General features: G+C 36.3%; 2 protein-coding genes across 3 annotated transcripts in view; both read left to right on the plus strand.

Annotated features, from left to right (window-relative positions):
* The first annotated feature begins 2,989 nt into the window (after positions 1–2,989).
* The window catches only part of LOC145690486 (uncharacterized), a 59,257-nt gene continuing 44,022 nt past the window's right edge, over positions 2,990–18,224 (plus strand). The window contains exon 1 of one of the 2 annotated variants that reach the window (XR_014132239.1): positions 2,990–3,267. Coding sequence is in view for 1 of the 2 variants with exons in the window: in XM_081765409.1 (XP_081621535.1) it covers positions 13,345–13,471 (127 nt within the window). In the remaining variant the exon portion in view is untranslated. Of the gene's footprint in view, positions 3,268–13,322; positions 13,472–18,224 lie in introns of those variants that run through there. The other variant, XM_081765409.1, reaches the window with a different exon arrangement.
* LOC145690487 (c-Myc-binding protein) lies at positions 3,251–4,190 on the plus strand. Its single transcript, XM_081765410.1, has one exon. It carries the CDS (start codon positions 3,406–3,408, stop codon positions 3,736–3,738), a length of 333 nt encoding a protein of 110 aa, XP_081621536.1. The 5' UTR covers positions 3,251–3,405; the 3' UTR covers positions 3,739–4,190.

Raw genomic sequence — 18,224 nt, forward strand, 5'->3', positions numbered from 1 at the left:
CAGGTTGTAGGTTTGCCCGTGATTTGAAAACGGTTTCGTATTTCTCATGGCAAGAGCTTTCAGACGATATATACATTTTATCCGGGTCCTTCGTCCAGGTATGGAATCATCCCTAGTTAGTTAAGAAACTGGTGAAAAAAAGGGCGTCAAACACGTCTGTGGCGAATGTCAGTCATTAGGTGGAAACCAAATGTTGTTCGATCGTCGAGGGTCATCCGTTATATTCAAAGCGGTAAGCGAATGACATGGAGTACGCAAGTCTACTCGGAAACTATCTCAGCAAGGCGATGTGTCACTAACAACGTGTAAGCGTGTACTGAAGTCACTTAAACTGAAAGCCATACCGAGTAACATGTGTCCAGGAACTGAAGGATCTTGGATCCGTATTAAAAATTGGTTACTGACAATGATTGGAGACGGACGTTTGAACTCTGCCATGTGCGTCCGCAAATGTGAACAATCGGGGCAATTGTACTATCTTGATTTTCGACGAGGGTTCGGTTCTTCGAAATACATATCAAAACATAAGATATGCTTACTCATCCACTATATTATTTAATATGTTTACAGTAATTAATAAAGTTATGCATTGTGCGTCAGTAATAAGTGTTTCACATGAAGTATTATGTGCATCAATTTTGTTTATTTGCAACATCACTTGTGTTTCGGTCTTCGGTTTCCTTTGAAAAAATTCTGCGCGTTTCTGCCTTCTGCTGTACTTTACACAAAGCGTGGTTCCATTTATTGGGTTACGTAACTGCGCAGAACACGTGTCATTAGGCTGTTAAGAATCCTCATATCTTGCACAAAAAACTTCTCCATGATTTAAAAAAAAATGGTGTTTGGTGCGCAGTTTTAGGGATACGTGTAGTCAGGCCCGTATTTAGGTAAGTGCTATTCTGTGCTCGAGCACAGGGAGGCAGAATTTAGAGGGCGGCAACATTTAGGATTTTTCTTAAAAGATTCACAACAAAGTAATAGTCTATTTAAAACTAGCAACCCTCAGAGTCCCGCGCAAGCGCGAGAAAATATATTGATGTGTTTAATTCACTCTAATTACAGTTGTTACTAATTAGCTAGCTTATCTGATTATTTTTAAAAAGTCATCCTCTTACCCCTTCCCCAGGGGTGAGGATAAACTTGAACATCATGAAACCGATAACATTAAACTCAGCGACCTCAAAAACTACGAATCCAACACTCATATCTGTTGTTTTCGATTACTTTTAAACTCTCGCCTTCTACGTGGGGAGTGGAGTGTAACCTTGAAGTTGAATTAGATTAAAACTGACACTATTCATCTCAGCAAGCCCAAAAACTATGAATTCAACTCTAATATTGGTCTTTTCGGAGGGGGGATTATTTTATACGGGGGCGGCAAATTATTTAGAGCATAGTGGCGCACATAATTATATAAATACGGGCCTACGTGTAGTGAGTCCAGTGTTCTTTGAATCAACAGTAAATAATGAAGTTTTTCAACAGTTTTACGATGAACTGGCAGCACTAGAAAGACTGTACAATTATCCCACAAAATGGAGCCACGAGCCACACTTGAAATCAAAATTGAAATGAATCCCTTGCCGTTGGTGTTTCAACTGATAACAGAGCAAGCAGAAAATTTTGAAAATAACCTCATACCCTGGCTTTACTGAAGCAAAACATTATACACACGATCCGAGCATCACCAGTGAAACTACAGGTGGTGCCAGCCAAAATGCTCGACATACGCAAAAGTGTTTAGACATTAACGGGAGCTACTTTCACACGCTCCCAACCAAAGGGGGCTAGGGGAATATGGTCCCCCTAAACTTTTCGTGGCCAATCCAGACCTCAATACAAAATGCACAATTTATTTATTTGTAAGAGAATTTTTAATACCCCCCCCTAACATATTCATGGCATCCGCAAACCTCTATGGTTGGTTTCGGGCCTCTACTAGCATTTTAGGTAACACCCAAATAAGCCAATGTTTATATTTCCCTACTCTTTTGGACGATATCCGTCTGCATTATCACTCCGGCCTATTTTTATGTGGCTCACCCTACATAAAATTTAAAACTGCCCCTCCCCTTTTTGAAGCAGAATTTTCGGATACACTGGGACACGTTCAATTTATTTTCAATAGGAGTTTATATATATCAAGTTTCATCCGTCTAATTTGAGAGGCTCACCAGATACTCTATTTGGCATAAATTTTGGCATTATTCCCATTTGGATACCAGCTTTAACATTGCGTTGAGATTCACAAAATTTTGCTAAAACTGGTATGGAATGAGGTTCTAGAAGTATGCCAAGCCAAAAGTGTGTATCTTTGTAGCGGATTAAACAAAAAATCAGCTTTATATATAATAATGTACTCAAATGCGTGCAGATCAAGTTAGACACTACTCAAAATAATTGTTGAAAAGTTCTTCTTTCACTGAATAATTCTTTCACTACTTTCCTCTTTATTGTCCACCAAAATATTTGCACTGGGCGGCATGGCAATATTCCATTTTGCATACATGAAGTTTAAGGACGCCACAGAATTGTTGATTTTTTTTTAAATTTTGCTAATACAGCGTTCGGTGCAAAAGACACAACTAACCTGTGCTAGATGCCCACGAAGAAGTACAAATGCTATCTAACTAAGTCAGAATAAGACGAAGCTGTTAGGACAGCGAGGTAGTGCGGATGGGCGTCTGAAGAGAGAATTCGTGTCAGCAATGATGAATATGCATATAAGCAAAAGTTATTACAACACGTACATTTTTGCAGTGATACGAGTTCCTATAGTACTTGTAACTGTTGTACTTGTATAATACTTGTGACATTAGTAATGCTATATTAGTAACATACCATAAAATACAGCCTTTGTATACTGTGCAGAAGTATTCCTCTGGCGGAAAATAATTTTTAGTATCGTCATGTTCCATATGCATTTACTTATTTTAATCGTCGTAAAGCACCTGTAGTGATTTTACACAAGTTGCTCTACACTTGTAAACATAACATACAACTGTGTTATTGACTGTTTAATTCTGCCGCCTGGAGAAATTTGTTCTTTATAAATATGGCCTTCCAAGCGGAGTATTGAATTCTACCTGTTAATATTAGAAAATGTGATATGCCTAAACTTGACCCGCGTCCTCATTTGTTTGTTTCATTGACTAGTTTCACTTTTATTTTAGTTACTACTAGCTAAAGTGTTATCTGCTAACATTGAGAAGTCACCACGTGCGAAATCTGTAAAGACAGAGGAGAAGCCAACTGCAACTACCACAGGTAATTTTGAAGTTTGTATTTTGTTTTGGTTTTGGTGGGTAACAGAGCTGTTTATTTGAAGTTCGGTGTAAGGCACTGTGCTTTGTAGTGTTAAGAACTATTTAAGTTTTGCATAGTGTACATATTTAACATAGCAAAATGTCAAGCTATCGACCAACTGATTCTAAAAGGGAGGAATTTAGAAAGTATTTAGAAAGAGCTGGTGTAATGGATGCGTTGACAAAAGTGTTGGTGAGCTTGTATGAAGAACCTGAGAAACCGGCAGATGCCTTGGAATACGTTAGGCAAAACTTGAGTGAAAATAGGCCAGAATTGGCAGAACTTGAAGCAGTGAAAGCAGAACTTGAAGAGTGTAAAATGAAAATAGAATCGTTAGAAGCTGAGAATGCTGAACTTAGAACCAGACTTGCAGTGTATGAACCTCCTGAAGATCAGCCTGCCGAAGACGGGGAACAACCAACAGAAGGATGATATGCAAGTGCTCAAACTTGAGATTTGATTTTGAACCAGTGGACACGATTCGGATAAAGTGAAATTGACTTGTGCTACTTTTCTACTTTAGCATCAGAGACTTTTATGTTCTTGACCGCACTTTCATTTGTTTTACAACAGCTATTTATAGTTGTTCACAGTTTTCTTTCTTAGTTCATTGACAATGTTCATAGGATTTTCTTTTGTAATCGGAAACAATTCAAATTGTGTTTAAGAGAATTGGAAGTCTGATTATATACACGTTAACGGAGTGATCATTCACTCGTTGTTGCAGTAGCCCGTCCCTTGAGAATTTAAACAAAGTATATTTTCACATAGGCTATGTTGTGTGTTACACAAAAGTGTACAAATATATAGATTTGCAAGAGATTCGTTAAAGTTTCTATGTAATTAGAATTTGATTCATAAAAACAGCTTTTCTGAAAAAGTAAGTTACGTATTCTTTTTTTCAACTGTTACAACCATTGAAGTTATATGTAATGAAATAATAATTTGGTCATTTTTCATAGCTTGGGTAAATTAGGTACTTAAGTATGTCTCTCCTTTTCATGATTACCATGGTTGAGGCCAGTTGCTTAGGCCTCTAAGTTTTATATATATGGGTGATTCCACGAAAAAGGGAAATTTTCACTTGGAAAATTTTTGTTCCGTTGATGGTCGCCTATTTCGATAAAAATATCACATGCACTTACTACTACTAAGTACATGTTAATTAGGTGTTCAGCAGAGCTGAATCGTTATTGGTGTAGTAAATAAAAAATAATAAACTTTTCAGCACCCACGGAGTTGAGACCATGGGTCACGGAGTTGAAAATTGCTGTGGAGTTGAGAAACGTGATACATCTGGGTGATAAGTTTTGGTTTATAAGTGATTAAGCTTATAATTTACATAAAAATTGAAATAATTTTCCAATAGTTTTTGTAAGTTAGAATTATTCTCCTTATGTTGAATAAAATTCTAACAAACTAGATGACACGTAATTTGTTATACAAAAATACTCCAGAAAATACTGCAAACATATGAAAATATATCTAATGAAGGTTCCAAAATTGAGTACATATATATATATATATATATATATATATATATATATATATATATATATATATATATATATATATATATATATATATATATATATATATATATGAATATGTGACGTAAATAAGAAAAAAAGAAATACACATACACTTATCGAATATTGAAAAATTATTGCGCTTTCCATATGTTGACTATCATATGGAGAGGACAAACTTTTCACATAAGCTTACGAAACAGATGAAGTAGTCACTAAACCTGTCTATTGTCTACTTCATTTGTTTTCTGAGCTTATGTAAACCGTCTGTCTTCTCTGTGTGATCAAGTCAATATGTCAAAAGTGCAATACTTTTTCAATATTTGGTAAGTGTATTTGTATATTTGGTATATATACAAGGTGTTTCAAAACAATACACACATCGTTTGGGAGCTGATTCTTGACACCAAGATAAGACGAAAAGTATAGACAACTGGGTGCACAAATGCTTCCTTTCGGAGTTTTAGGCTGCCGAAAACATGAAAAAAATGAACTTTAAAGGTCCATAGCTCCAAAACTATATGAGACCTGCCGTAGTCGGGTCACGACTTCACTTAGGAACTAATAGGTGCAATATCCAAAAATATGTTTCAGAATCCTGAGGTACTCACGAAGCAATTTTTATAGAGGGAGAAGTACTCACCAACTACTTCTATAAAAGTTGTTGTGGAAGTACCGCAAGATTCTGAAACATGGATATTTGGATAGCGCACATACTAATTCCTAAGTGAACTCTGACCCGACTACGGTAGGTCCCATAGTTTTATGCTATGGACCTTTAAAGTTCATTTTTTCATGTTTTCGGCAGCCTATAACTGCGAAAGGAAGCATTTGTGCACCCAGATTGGTCTATACTTTTTATCTTATCTTGGTGTTAGGAATCACCTCCCAAACGTTGTCGGTATTGTTTCGAAACGCCCTGTATAATGCACACTAAATGACAGTGTAAGGCACTCATCATTTCTGTTTTCTTTGAATAATTCGATGTTCTTTGTTAAGTAGCCCTCATTTTCCACTCCAATGAAGAAAATGTCTTGAGGAAACAGGGAAGGGCTGTTCTAGTCTACACAGAATGACAACTGCCAACGCTTTTTAAACGTCAGGTTTAGTAGGCCAGGAGAAATTCCTCCCGATCCGCGTCATAAAATTGACTGTTCGTATATTGCCCTCAGACTCTTCGACAATCCCTGAAAAGAAAACAATTAGTTGATCATAAGATTGAGACTTCAATAGGTTAAAAACAGATACCATCCATCTTGACTTGACTGAAGTTTTACCTCCGGCTACCTGACAGCCCCAAATCTGAACTTCCGCGAAACACTCCTTAAATGGGCTAAGACCCACCAGCCTTTGAGTGTGAATGACACGTGGTCAGCGTGTCGGCTCCTACGACTGTTGCGATGGTCTGCGCGATCAGGTTTCAGTACATCTCTACTCAAATGAGTTTTTTAATTGCCTCACTGTGCGAAATAAACACCATTAATTTTTGAGCTTCCACCGGGAAACAAACCCAGAACCACGCACGAAAGGCGAGCATACTAGTCACTAGACCATAAACGAGCTTTATTTCTATCAATATATTGACAGAACAAATATTTGGAAGAGCATGAGCATAACAAACACTATAGGATTATCAACTCCGTGAACTTGTCTCAACACCGTGGATTCCTTAGTTTTCAAATGGACATGGAGTTGAGAAAATCGAATATAATTTATCTTTACCGGCCCACTTTTTAACCAGTACATGTGAGTAATTGTGTACGAATTTTCTACGTTAAGGCGTAGGTTCCTCAAGGGAAAGAAGGTATGTACCATACAAATACATTCAGTAATAAATACCATGGTGTTGAGTATCAATTAATATACGCACCTGCTTTCCACACACAAAAATATTTTTCCTATAGCTTTTAACACATGCACACAACTTTTTCTGTTCTTCAGTCAAACATGTCTGCCTTGTCTTCTTGTGGGTGTTGCCAATGTGGACGACTATGCTATCTGTTGAGAGCAATGATAATTTTTTCTATTGCCATGGAGTTGAGACGAAATAGAGGTGACAGAAACGAAGCATAGTCAAGCTTTCGAAAATAATCGTTATAAAGGTTTACTTTCCACAAAACCGAAACATTGAAGTGTTCTCTTCCATTTAATTACCATTAAATGATGTTTGATTTGCGACTTCAGTTGTAATTTATTGATTAAAATCAGTCAACTGTAGTCTGTGACAGCCCACGGTGTTGAGAAATTGGGTAATAATTAATTTTTTACGTATGTTTCGTGTTATATTTGCAAACTGTTATACATGGCATACCTACTTTGTGACGGTTACTACCAAACAAAATAAAAATGAGGTGATTCTTTCTAGTAGTAGTTTGAAGAAATGCCCGTGACAGAAAATTTCCCTTTTTCGTGGAATCACCCATATATATATTTGAATATACTTCCGCACATGATACCCTATAGGGGAAAGTTACGTAAATAGGTTGGGATAGTTTGAGATTTTACATTAGTTGCTGGATACCACGTAGGGAAGTTTAACATGTTCGTTTAGAATTGCTTATTGAGTCTACGGAACACATTGTAATATTTCAGATCATACCTGTAATGTCTTTCGATATTTTGAGTGAGACTCTCAGTCACTCTTCAGTGTTGTTAAAGGTAGGCACCCATAAGTATAAAATTATTCAATATGTATGGGCCTACTTTCCACTGTTGAGGAAAAAGAAAATAGTCTTGCTCGAAATGTCGGAGGGAAGATTGATGAGGAACCTTACAATGGAGTGATTTGAGAGGCTAAACTGCCGCAGATAGCGGCTCTGGATAAGACTCATATGAACCTGTTTTCAACGTTGTGTTACTACTTATCTAGCGCTATATTTAAATGAGAAAAAAGTTCTACAGGAAAAATGAGATGATCAAGGAAAACGTAATTGATTTGTGTCTTGATTAAAGAATGGAGTACATTGTGTAGAAATGAGACATGCGAAATGCTATCGAAAGTATATGTACGTACCGGAAGCGTACGTGTAAGAAGATGTGAATACAGTGATGCAAGTAGTTACCCTAACTCACCTAATAACAAAAATGAGCGAGATTATTACTTTTCTTTCGAAAAAAAAAGCTGCCCCCCTTCAACTAAGCATAAGCTCTTATCTGTTCTTTCTTTAATATGCCATATCTTCAATTGCGTCTGTTTCATTTCAGACCTTCACTATTAATCACAAATATTATTTTCGTGCTTTCTTTCTTCTTTCCTACGCCTGTATGCATCTGTGTAGTATTATTACGCAAAATATGTATCTTCGAACTGTTAAATATTGCAAACTACGCACTATTCGAAAATTACCTGTACTAAAACATTGAATTCTTACCGTTCACTGGGATGGAGGATATAGCTTAGAAACTGCAAAAACTTCGTGAGTGGTACGATCCTTTCTTGTGTGTTTCATGGGCGTTTGGGGATTAGTCCTCTATCAGAGACAGGTCCCTAGCACATTAAAAGTTACAAAACGCATACGGAGGTACTTCATTCTTGCGTGCCAACCATTCAATGGAGGAATACTTACATTCATGAAAAATGAAGTTCTTTTGCCATAGAAAGTAGAAGCTACATTAATAGGTGCAGATTGACTTCACGAGGGCTGAGTATAAATACAGTGTATGAATATATGGCATAAGAACTACAGTGCATTAATAACGAACCAACTTGTGCTAGGTGGCGACCAAAACGCGAATACTATCTAACCGAGTGAGGGCAGGAACTCAACAAGAAGCTCCGCGGGCGGCAGCGAGGAGGTGTGTCCGTAAGGAGATGCACGTCAGCGACGGTGGGTATATGCATAAATTAAGATAGTGGAGGAAAACACTTCGTACGGTATAAAACATGTGTAATGTGTTTCGCAAAAGTTTTTACACTGTCTTCATATGGCACTTCCTCCCATATCTCATATTATTGAGTAATATGTGCTACAGAGCACCCTCTCCGTTTCATATTTCTATCTTATGCATTTATTGTGTACCATCCCGATATATTTTTTTTTATTACTTTTATAATCCTATTGCAAACTCAAATACAAATCATCTTCCTGAATTTAACAAATTTATACCCTCCTAAGATGGAATATCACCCAAAACTTTGCTCATTTCACTACATTTATCTAGATGCATCTCCCCTCTCTGCGCCGTACATTTATGTATTTCCCTCCATTACAGCATCATACACATCCTACGTTAGTTTATAAAATAGTGAGCTTGAAACACTCATATCATGCTCAAATGCCTGTTCACATCGTATCACATCAATCCACGAATTCATATAGTCCAGAATTTAATATCAGTTTTCTCCCTTATTAATCAACCTACACTGATGACCTTTAATACCTTTTTGTTAGTCTCATGATGACATTTCGTCTGATTCTGTTCATTTCTCTGTAAATTTTGTATTCAGGGCACTTAACCTATTTGAGGTTCTTTTAAAGTTTAGTTGTTTACTGAAGTTGTAGATTCTATTTCCAGCACAAACTGTACGGGAAGTACGTAGACCTACTTTTTAAGGTGAAATCCAAACTACTATATGCGTTCAATGCTCTTTCCCCGGAAATCGAACCTGAGGCTCCGTACATCAGGGATGCTCGGATTAGCCACAAGGTCTTAGAGTTAATGATCCTAGTTTTGTATACAAACTTACTTTCTTTCGTTCTTACTCATGTTTTTCGAACCCTACGTTCGAAAATATTTTTGTGATTGTTTGTGCTTCTTCAGGTACTGCAATTGGACTGAAAATTTTAATTCGAGCTTCCATGATTCATTGAATTTGACCATGAACACTACTTTTGTCCACTGAAAAGTTCGCTATTTGGTAATTCATAGTGAAAGATTAACCTATCATAATAGTTTGTGCTGTGTCAATCTCTCGCTCTCTCTGGAATGTGTAAGAAACTGTTTCAAGATGCAGAATTTTCCCCTTCGGATTGGACAACTTCCTGTATAGTGCGCAAAGAACACATATTTCAGCACGAAGCTAAACTATTTTGAGTTTTTCTACTTTTATATTACTGGTACGTTGTTTTTAATTTCAGTGACTTCTGACCTATCTCCTCGTAGTTAGAGAAGATTCGCTAGGAAATTTTTAGGCGTTTCAGTAGGTAAGCTACTGAAAGAAGAAAATTTTCTCATTGCGTGACCTTTGTGCTTAAAAATTAGTTTAGGTGAGTTTATGACTTCCCTTATACTGACTGCCTGGTGGAGAGGGTGGCTACTGAAAGAACCAGAAGTGGTTGTCATAAAATTTTTACCATTTCACCGGTCCCACCTCGACTGATAGTCTATGGAATACGTGTAGAACGTGTTTGAGCAAGTAATCAATCTGCATGTAACACCAAGATCCAGCTGATTAGCAGAATTTGGTCGTTGTTTGAGGTTCTTTCTCGGGAGGCTGTTCGCCGGTTTCCGGACCCATCTCAAGGCAGTTTTGGGTGCTAAATCTGGCTTTTTATCATTGCTATCATTTTCCATGTGGTCCACTATTTATATTTTGAACCTAACAATGAAAAAAACAGTAATTGTCATTGAAAATTGATTTATTGTTTTTCGAAATATTCTCCTTTATGATCAATACACTTGCATTCGTTCGAACCATTTGTCAAAGCATTTTTTCCAATCTTCTTGAGACGCTTCCATAGTATGGTTTTTGAACGCATCAACGGCTCCTTCCGCCAACGAAAATCTTTGTCCACGCAATTTATTCTTGACATTCGGGAACAAGAAGTCGTCGTTATGTGCCAAATCAGGACTGTACGGCGGATGACCCATCAATTCGATTTTTTGTGTTCAAATAGTCGGTTGTTAGACGAGATATGTGAGAGCTCGCATTGTCTTGATGAAGAATTGTCCGACTGCGCTTGTTTTCCGTATTTGACCGAAGACCTCCGGCAAACAAATTGTTGTGCACCATTCAGAATTGACCGTTCTATTCGCTTTGCAGCCCTTGTAAACAATGCAGACGGCAGTGTGTAAATGTTGCCAACTAACAGACTAAAAAGTTTATAGAAAACCTCGAGCTAACAAATTAAGAAACAAACCGAAGAGCGGGAGATTGAAAATGAAATGGCATGGACTTCTGATAGATTACCAAGATGCATTTTCTTTCTCCTCAATCTTTGAAGCAGCATATAAATATCGACACAGAACACTAGGAAGCATGGCTGCCCGCAGCGGGGAAGGGGCAAAGGGGATGTTGGCTCCCTGGGTTTTAAAATGTTTTTGGAAGTGCATGTCAAGACATAACAATTTGCTTACTTAAATGTTGTAACACTTAGTATATTCATATTAAATACAATAGTATCTGGTATTATAGATTATTTACTGTAGTTAAAAAGCATACGCGCGTAAATAACTGTTGTTTTACTTGATGTATTATGTGCCCTCGTGTATCAAAATATTGTGTATTCGCGACTGAGTTTGTGTGTCGGTCTTTTGTACCCCCCTGAAATCGGTATTTTACCCCCTTGAAAAAGTCCTGCGGATGTCCATGCCTGGAAGCCGGGCTGAACAATCTCTTAAATTTTCCCTGTAACTGCAAATCATGGCTAATCGTGGTTGACCATAAATCCTCGTCCTTTGTATATCAGGGAGTTCGCATTAATGGTTCAAAATATTCAATCTATCACTACTAAATTTTATTTAGCCTGCGTATAGTGTTAAGGGATAACATGGAAAATTAGAATCAGAGCTATTGGATCTTACTATGTTCTCTAGTCTCTGTTGTCTTACTATGTTTATTAGCTTGACTAGCAGATCTACTAAAACATATGCTCTTTACTCCTGTCCATTTCAAGACTGTTTCGGATCACTACGTAACTCTCAAGTAGAGGCAAGAGAACATGTAGATCAAATAATTGTTCATTAAAAAAAAAAAAAGAAAAGAAAAGAAAAAGAAAGAAAAGAAAAAAGCTTGAAAGAGTTTATTTATTGAATAGATTACAATTTTAGTATCCCTTGAAGATGTTTTCAGATATTTTGTTACTCCTGAGAACGGACAATCATTCTTGCGACTCTTAAATGTTCATTTAACCCTTAACGTATCAAACCTAATTCGTCAACGTTGTTTACCAAGCTGTGGTCTTCTGGCGACCCCAAGTATTATTTTAATTTCTCAACACAGTATTACAACTCAAATTATTATTATTATTATTATTATTATTATTATTTTATTTTTTTATGTCTAAAAGCTTACCTAAGTTAAATGACTATTGTTAACATCAAATATTATGTTTACTTTAACAATATTCAGTTTTTCGTACAATTTTATACTTTTGTGTTCGTAAATCTGAAAAACTAGTTTAACAATGGAGCTTTTACATTTTCAAGTATGTTTTTATTTTTTGTATTTTTTTTAACGAACGCATCGTTGATCTAATTATGTAATAGATAGTATGTCCCAAACGGAAACACATAAAAATCGAGAATAAATTGATTCTTATAGCTGCAGCAGTATCACCAAATATCACTCTCTGGGGTCCCTAGAGGACCCCACTTGCTATGTTAAGGGTTAAACCCGATCGTTTCTTTTAATCGATATGCAAATTATAACCAGAGGTAAAAGTGTGGGGGAACGCGGGAGAACGCCATCCCCGACCTCGGAAAAATATGTACGGCGTCCCCCAGTTCCTAAGAAATTAAAATGGGCTAGGATTAGCAGGGGTAACGGCGTGACGTCATGCGCTTGCTACCGTCCCCCTACCTTTTCAGATCCACTTTTACCCCTGATTATAACATACAGAATTAATATCAGACGTTGCGCTACTTCGAATCGGTGAAATAACTTTTATCTTTCTTTCTTACTTTAAAATATAGGCCTACAACTTTTTATATCCAATTATCCGAAGTATAATGCATTTCATATATTAAATAGAAATTTAGTACAAGGGCTCAGCTTTTTTTTTTTTTTTTTTTTTTTTTTTTTTTTTTTTTTTTTTTTTTTGCGTAACATAATGAACATTTGCAGCCCAGGTTTCTGAAACTGACTAAACAGTCTGACTACGATTAAAAAAAAACGAAATATAATCAGAAGTGAGCAACACTGACAATGAGCCAAATGACTATTATTCTTCCACAAGAAAATAGTCCCCAAGAAATTCCACTTGTTCAACCTAGGTATCAATTATTGTATTTTTGAATCACACTAAGAACATTTTAGTTTCAATTAAAAGCACATTTCTACATGTGGATTGACATCATACACAGAAATATTAAATTTAACAAGAAAACAGCTACAACCACTGACAAATACGCAGAGCGCGCGCTATAGTTGATGATGGTCATGCAGGCAGGAAGGTTACCAATGAAGGATTACATGCACGTGCAGAATCAGAAATATTGCGGGAAACAGACGAAGCATTTTCTCCTGCACCTATCACTGAATACTCGTGCGCGGAGTGATACAAATTGAGTTACGCGGTTTGTTTTTGAAGAGTGCAAAGGTACGTTCCTCTAAAGGTACAGTTGCCACATGACCAGTTTTCCCGAAAAAACAGGCGATCATTTGTTTCCATGTGCTTCAAGCACGAACAACTTTCGTCGGATTTGGTTCATCTTGAAACGCCCATACAGACGACTGCTGCTACAATCTTATATAGGTGAGACAGGGGTTATAAGAGACACGGCCAAAAAAATACCCTAAATATCAAATCAAAATTATAAAAAAATAAGTAATGAAACCGTCAATACCTTTATTTTCCTACTCCACTTGTACTTATGAACTAATATGAGTTTTTATGTTGTTACGCGATGCAAAAATACCTTCACTTTGAACTTACCACGAAAGTTAGTGACTGTTTTAAAATAAAATGTTATTGTGAAAAGTGAGTTACAAATGTAGAATTGACTGCTATGTAACTTTGTGACTAAGATTATGAAGATTGATGTGAAATTTTAAAAAGTGCTGAAACCTTGAATTTCAGATCACTTGAGGGCATGTCTGTTATTACCCCAGTTCAACTATATGTTTATTTAGCGCATGTGACGAGTGTAACCTGCTAGTTTTTTATATATAGAATCTATATAGGAAAAATCCTACTCTGGCAATCCAGTCAGAGTCTGCATAGATAGTGACAGTGGAGATTATGCTTTGGATCAACTAATTTCATCATCAATTGGTGAAAGTTTGCCAGGAGAAATTGATCCAACCAGAGCAGAATCTTGCTTAGAAATGTATTACGCCGTCTACTATGATCTTGACTGGTATATTGGGAGGGCTACTGCTTTCCCAGATGAAGGACCGTGCAAGGTTAAATTTTGAAAACAGGACTAGGTGGTTTCAATTGGCCTGCCTAGATGACATGCAAACAGTGACATCCAAATTTGTGTTTTATGGACCTATCAAATTGGATGGAAATAAGCCATTCCAGAGGATAGCTCCAAAAAATTCGTTGTGTTTATAGCAAAGTAAAAAAGGAGTTTTGAAACCAAAACAGAAAGATTAAATATAACTCCTCTTCTTTTGGTACGCCTAGGTGTTTGTAGGACTGTTCGTAACATTTGTTAAACTCATGCCTATATGCCAACAGTTCTTTTTGGCCTATACATTTTCCCTATGTTTATTTAAGTGGTCCAGCCTAAGATAATTAATAAGGCCTACCCGCTATAATTATGTTACACGAAAGTTTAAATTACATTTGTGAGGATTTTAAATGTTAACTTGGGGTTTACATAGGCTAGCATAACATTTCCAAACTTTTTTGTACATATTTCATATGTTCGTTCGACTTACATCGTAAAAGGTTTAATATTCATCTTACATATTTTTCGAAAATGTAGTTTTCTACATAGGCTACATTTTACATAAAATTTGATCAACAATAGGTTTACAACATTTTTCAATGTTCTCTTCTTGTATGATTACAATTTAATAGCTTTTTCAATCCATTTAAGTTAGCTAAAACTATTTTTCAAATGCGTTTTTTTTTCTTTATTGCAAATTTAGGCACTTTTTAAGTTCATTTTCGGCATTCTCCAGAAAATTTCTTGTCAGCGTTCTTTTTTATTTGGTAGTGTGAGTTTTGCCCATAATGTATCTAGATTACGTAAAACTCAACTATACTTTGTTTTAATGGTTTTTGATATTTAATACTCAGGCAACTAAATTCTCCGAACGAACTATTGAATTTCATTTTTTAAATCTTGATATTTCGGGAACATATTTACATATTTCAGATCTGAAAAAAGTAAACTGTTCAGAATTGTGTGAAGATGTTTCTTAAAACTCTTACTCATTTCTATTCTATTGCATGAGCAGTGAGAGCCCTGTCTTTTATTACCCCTTTAGAGAGTAATAAGAGACACTGATTTTAACAAAATTTTTCGTAATTTTTTTTTTTTTTTTTTTTTTGGCATGAAAAAGCAACTGGAAAAATGTGTTAATACATCAGCAGATTTCATTTTTTTAGTACAATCACATACATTTTTTTTTCTAGTTCCTTAAGAAATCAATACAGTGCAAGGTTTTTTTTCTCGTCTCTTATTGCCCCGGCCTCTCCTACGTCTTTTGAAGCACCGCCATTGTATTTATTGAGCATTTTGTGTGCACCAATCGACGCGAGCTTCTTTTTGAGTTTTTGTCATTATGTGGGACCCAACGAGAACAAACCTTTCTCACAGCTAAATAATCATATTTTATATATGCTGGTGGAACTAATGGCTAGGGTTGCCTTAATCTTACAGTATGTCACATGACGATCTTGCAGTATTAGTTTTGCACAGCATCAATGTTTTCTTGTATGACAAGTGATTTTGGACGATCTTCGCGAATTTCGTCAGTGAGCGAATGGCCGCCACGAGTAAAATCGTTATACCAGCTTCTCACAGTGGCAAAGGATGGGACTTCATCGCCAAATGTGGAAGTAAGTTGATCGATGCACTGTTGTCTTGATAATCCACGTCGAAAATCGTAATAAATCATTACATGAAAATTTTCGCGAGTTAATTCCATTTTTCTGTTGTCACTCAATCTTCAAGTCAACGTAAACAACACAAATAAAGCTATTGACAAAACATTTGAATGTCAAACGTTTCTATGCAAACAAAAAATAGCGCCTAAGTACAATCAGTGTTCCCAAGGCTCAAAATATAAATAGTGGCCCTCGTATGTTTCATTTTGACTTAGACATTTCCTGTTGCTTTTCCCTAATAACCGTCAAACTCAGCTCTAAGATCCTGTATTTAGTTTACTTTTTATTAGAACAAACTTTTACGTATTATATGCGTCCCGCCATGACAAGCTTTCGTGCTCTTTGAGTGATCTCCCAGTTTGTATTGTTTCTTCTTTTCGAATCTTATTTTACTTACTTATATTTCGGTTCATTTCTTGATATACGAGTATTGTTAACACAGTGCCACGCAAGTATTGGGCATAGTCCAGATCGATTAAGGCAAGGAAAAAATCTTACCTTGGTAGTCTGATATGTTATTGAATTTTACAGACGTCAAAATTCAGGACAAAATAAAACCTGTACTTTGTACTTAATTTCTTTTCGTTTTTCGCTTGATCAAAAATTTCCTGGCCCTAGATAACCTAGGGTGTCATTTCTCGCGTGCGAATTAGTCAAAATATTAAAATGCTCAACATGTTTTCTTGCGTTTTGTTTTATTTAAAAGTTAGTAAGGTAGTGATTCAAATGATATCCTCCGTTTGGAAATGTGTGTTCAAGTTCTAGTGCTGCTCTAGCCTGATTTATTTATTTATTTATGTTAGTCAGTACGATAAAGTGCTACATTTCCTGAAAAGAAGAACTTCCACTCTTGAGTTGAACAGAATGTATAAATAATTAAGATTTTTTCCATAACTTAAACCAGTTTTCATTATTGCATGCTCATATATTGGTCCCATAAAATTAAAATTTAGTCTTATTTGTCATGACGTTTTAATTATGTATAAAAGTAAATAACAGACCCAGCTTTCAAACTTATTAAGGCTTCCAAAATACATGAACCGAAAGTTCCAGAGCGTACTACTTCTGTGTAGTCTGCTTAGAATTGAAATTATCAATTCAGTGAACTAAAGATGTGTTCAACTACATATTTTGATATGGAGTGATGTTTTCCTGTTGAACCAATAAGAAGTAGGTCACCCACAATTTTTAAACCACGAATTGGAAATAAGCACTGACGGCGGTGTTGGTGGAAATCTATATCGAGCAACCGGTCCATATAGTAACATAAATTTCACGACGATCTTATTTAACTCACAAATGTTACCTAGCTATAACCTCTGCAAACCACTAGTCCTAGTCATACACACAGACTACATACATCCCTCTTTGTGGGTTGTGAATCTGAATATTCTTCTGCTGTTTCTGAGATCTTGGTTGGGTGACTGAAATTTCTTCTTTCTTGCTCTTAAATGCAATATAAGTTCGTCTATCACCGTAAGTCCAAACATGTGACTTTTGAATTCCTTTCACACGGATAGTTTTGTTTGATTGTTCTTTTATTTCGTGCTGGGAGAATTTTTCAACTTCCTCTTTTGGCAACAGGATGAGGGCTGTTAATGTATATGATTTCACCACTCTTGTAAAATCTTCGGCATTCTGAAATGCAGCTTTACTTAAGCTGGAAAGATTAAGTTTTGTAGCGTGATGCTACGCCAGGCCCCTTCCTATGACTAGCAACACTATATACCCAATCCATTGGCCCAAGCAGCTGGTGAAGATTTTTGAAGTGGCTGGGGTCATCACCAGAACAATGATTAGAATTTCTGCCTGTGATTGCAGCTGTTGAAGAATTTTGCGTATTGCTAATGCATATGCTGATTTGTGCCCTCTGTCATCACTTTTTGAAAATACGTAAATCCTGTAAAAACTGAAACTTGGTCATCATTCCAGTGATACCCTTGTAGTTTTTGTGGCAGAATCACAGACCTGTCCTTGCGAAAATCATAGTGAAACACCAAACATTGTTGTTCTTCCTCTACATCCCTTCACTTCTGGAATGAGTTGTTGCAATTTCTTCCAATGTTGGTGTGTTACTGCTTTCACTATCCGTTTCTCAAGTTCGTCAAAGAAGGTATCAATGGCAACAGTTTTCTTAATGAATTTATTTTTTTTCTCATCTTACTATATAATCTCAGAAGAGTCTTCTGCTATGTTTTACAGATCAAATGTCTGTAAGGCAAATCTTTCCAGGGCAGTTAGCACATTCCTAAAATAAACTGATCTCTCGTTGTGCATCACAGACTAGTAACAACTTCACACGTTCAACCAAGGTGTCATATGTGACGCCTTCAAGTAATTTCTTTAAAGCTACAACTCAGTGCAAAATTGCCAGAATATACACATAAAGGCATCTCTAGGTAGATGTGGAACCACGCTCTTAAGTCGTAGTGCATAAAATTTT

This window comes from Thermobia domestica, chromosome 7 (assembly GCF_964235325.1).
Source record: "Thermobia domestica chromosome 7, izTheDome1.hap1.1, whole genome shotgun sequence".
NCBI classification, from domain to species: Eukaryota; Metazoa; Arthropoda; class Insecta; order Zygentoma; family Lepismatidae; genus Thermobia; species Thermobia domestica.

Bases quoted from the DNA above. Each gene is read 5' to 3' on its own strand.
- LOC145690487 (XM_081765410.1), top strand. From the start codon at position 3,406: ATGTCAAGCTATCGACCAACTGATTCTAAAAGGGAGGAATTTAGAAAG.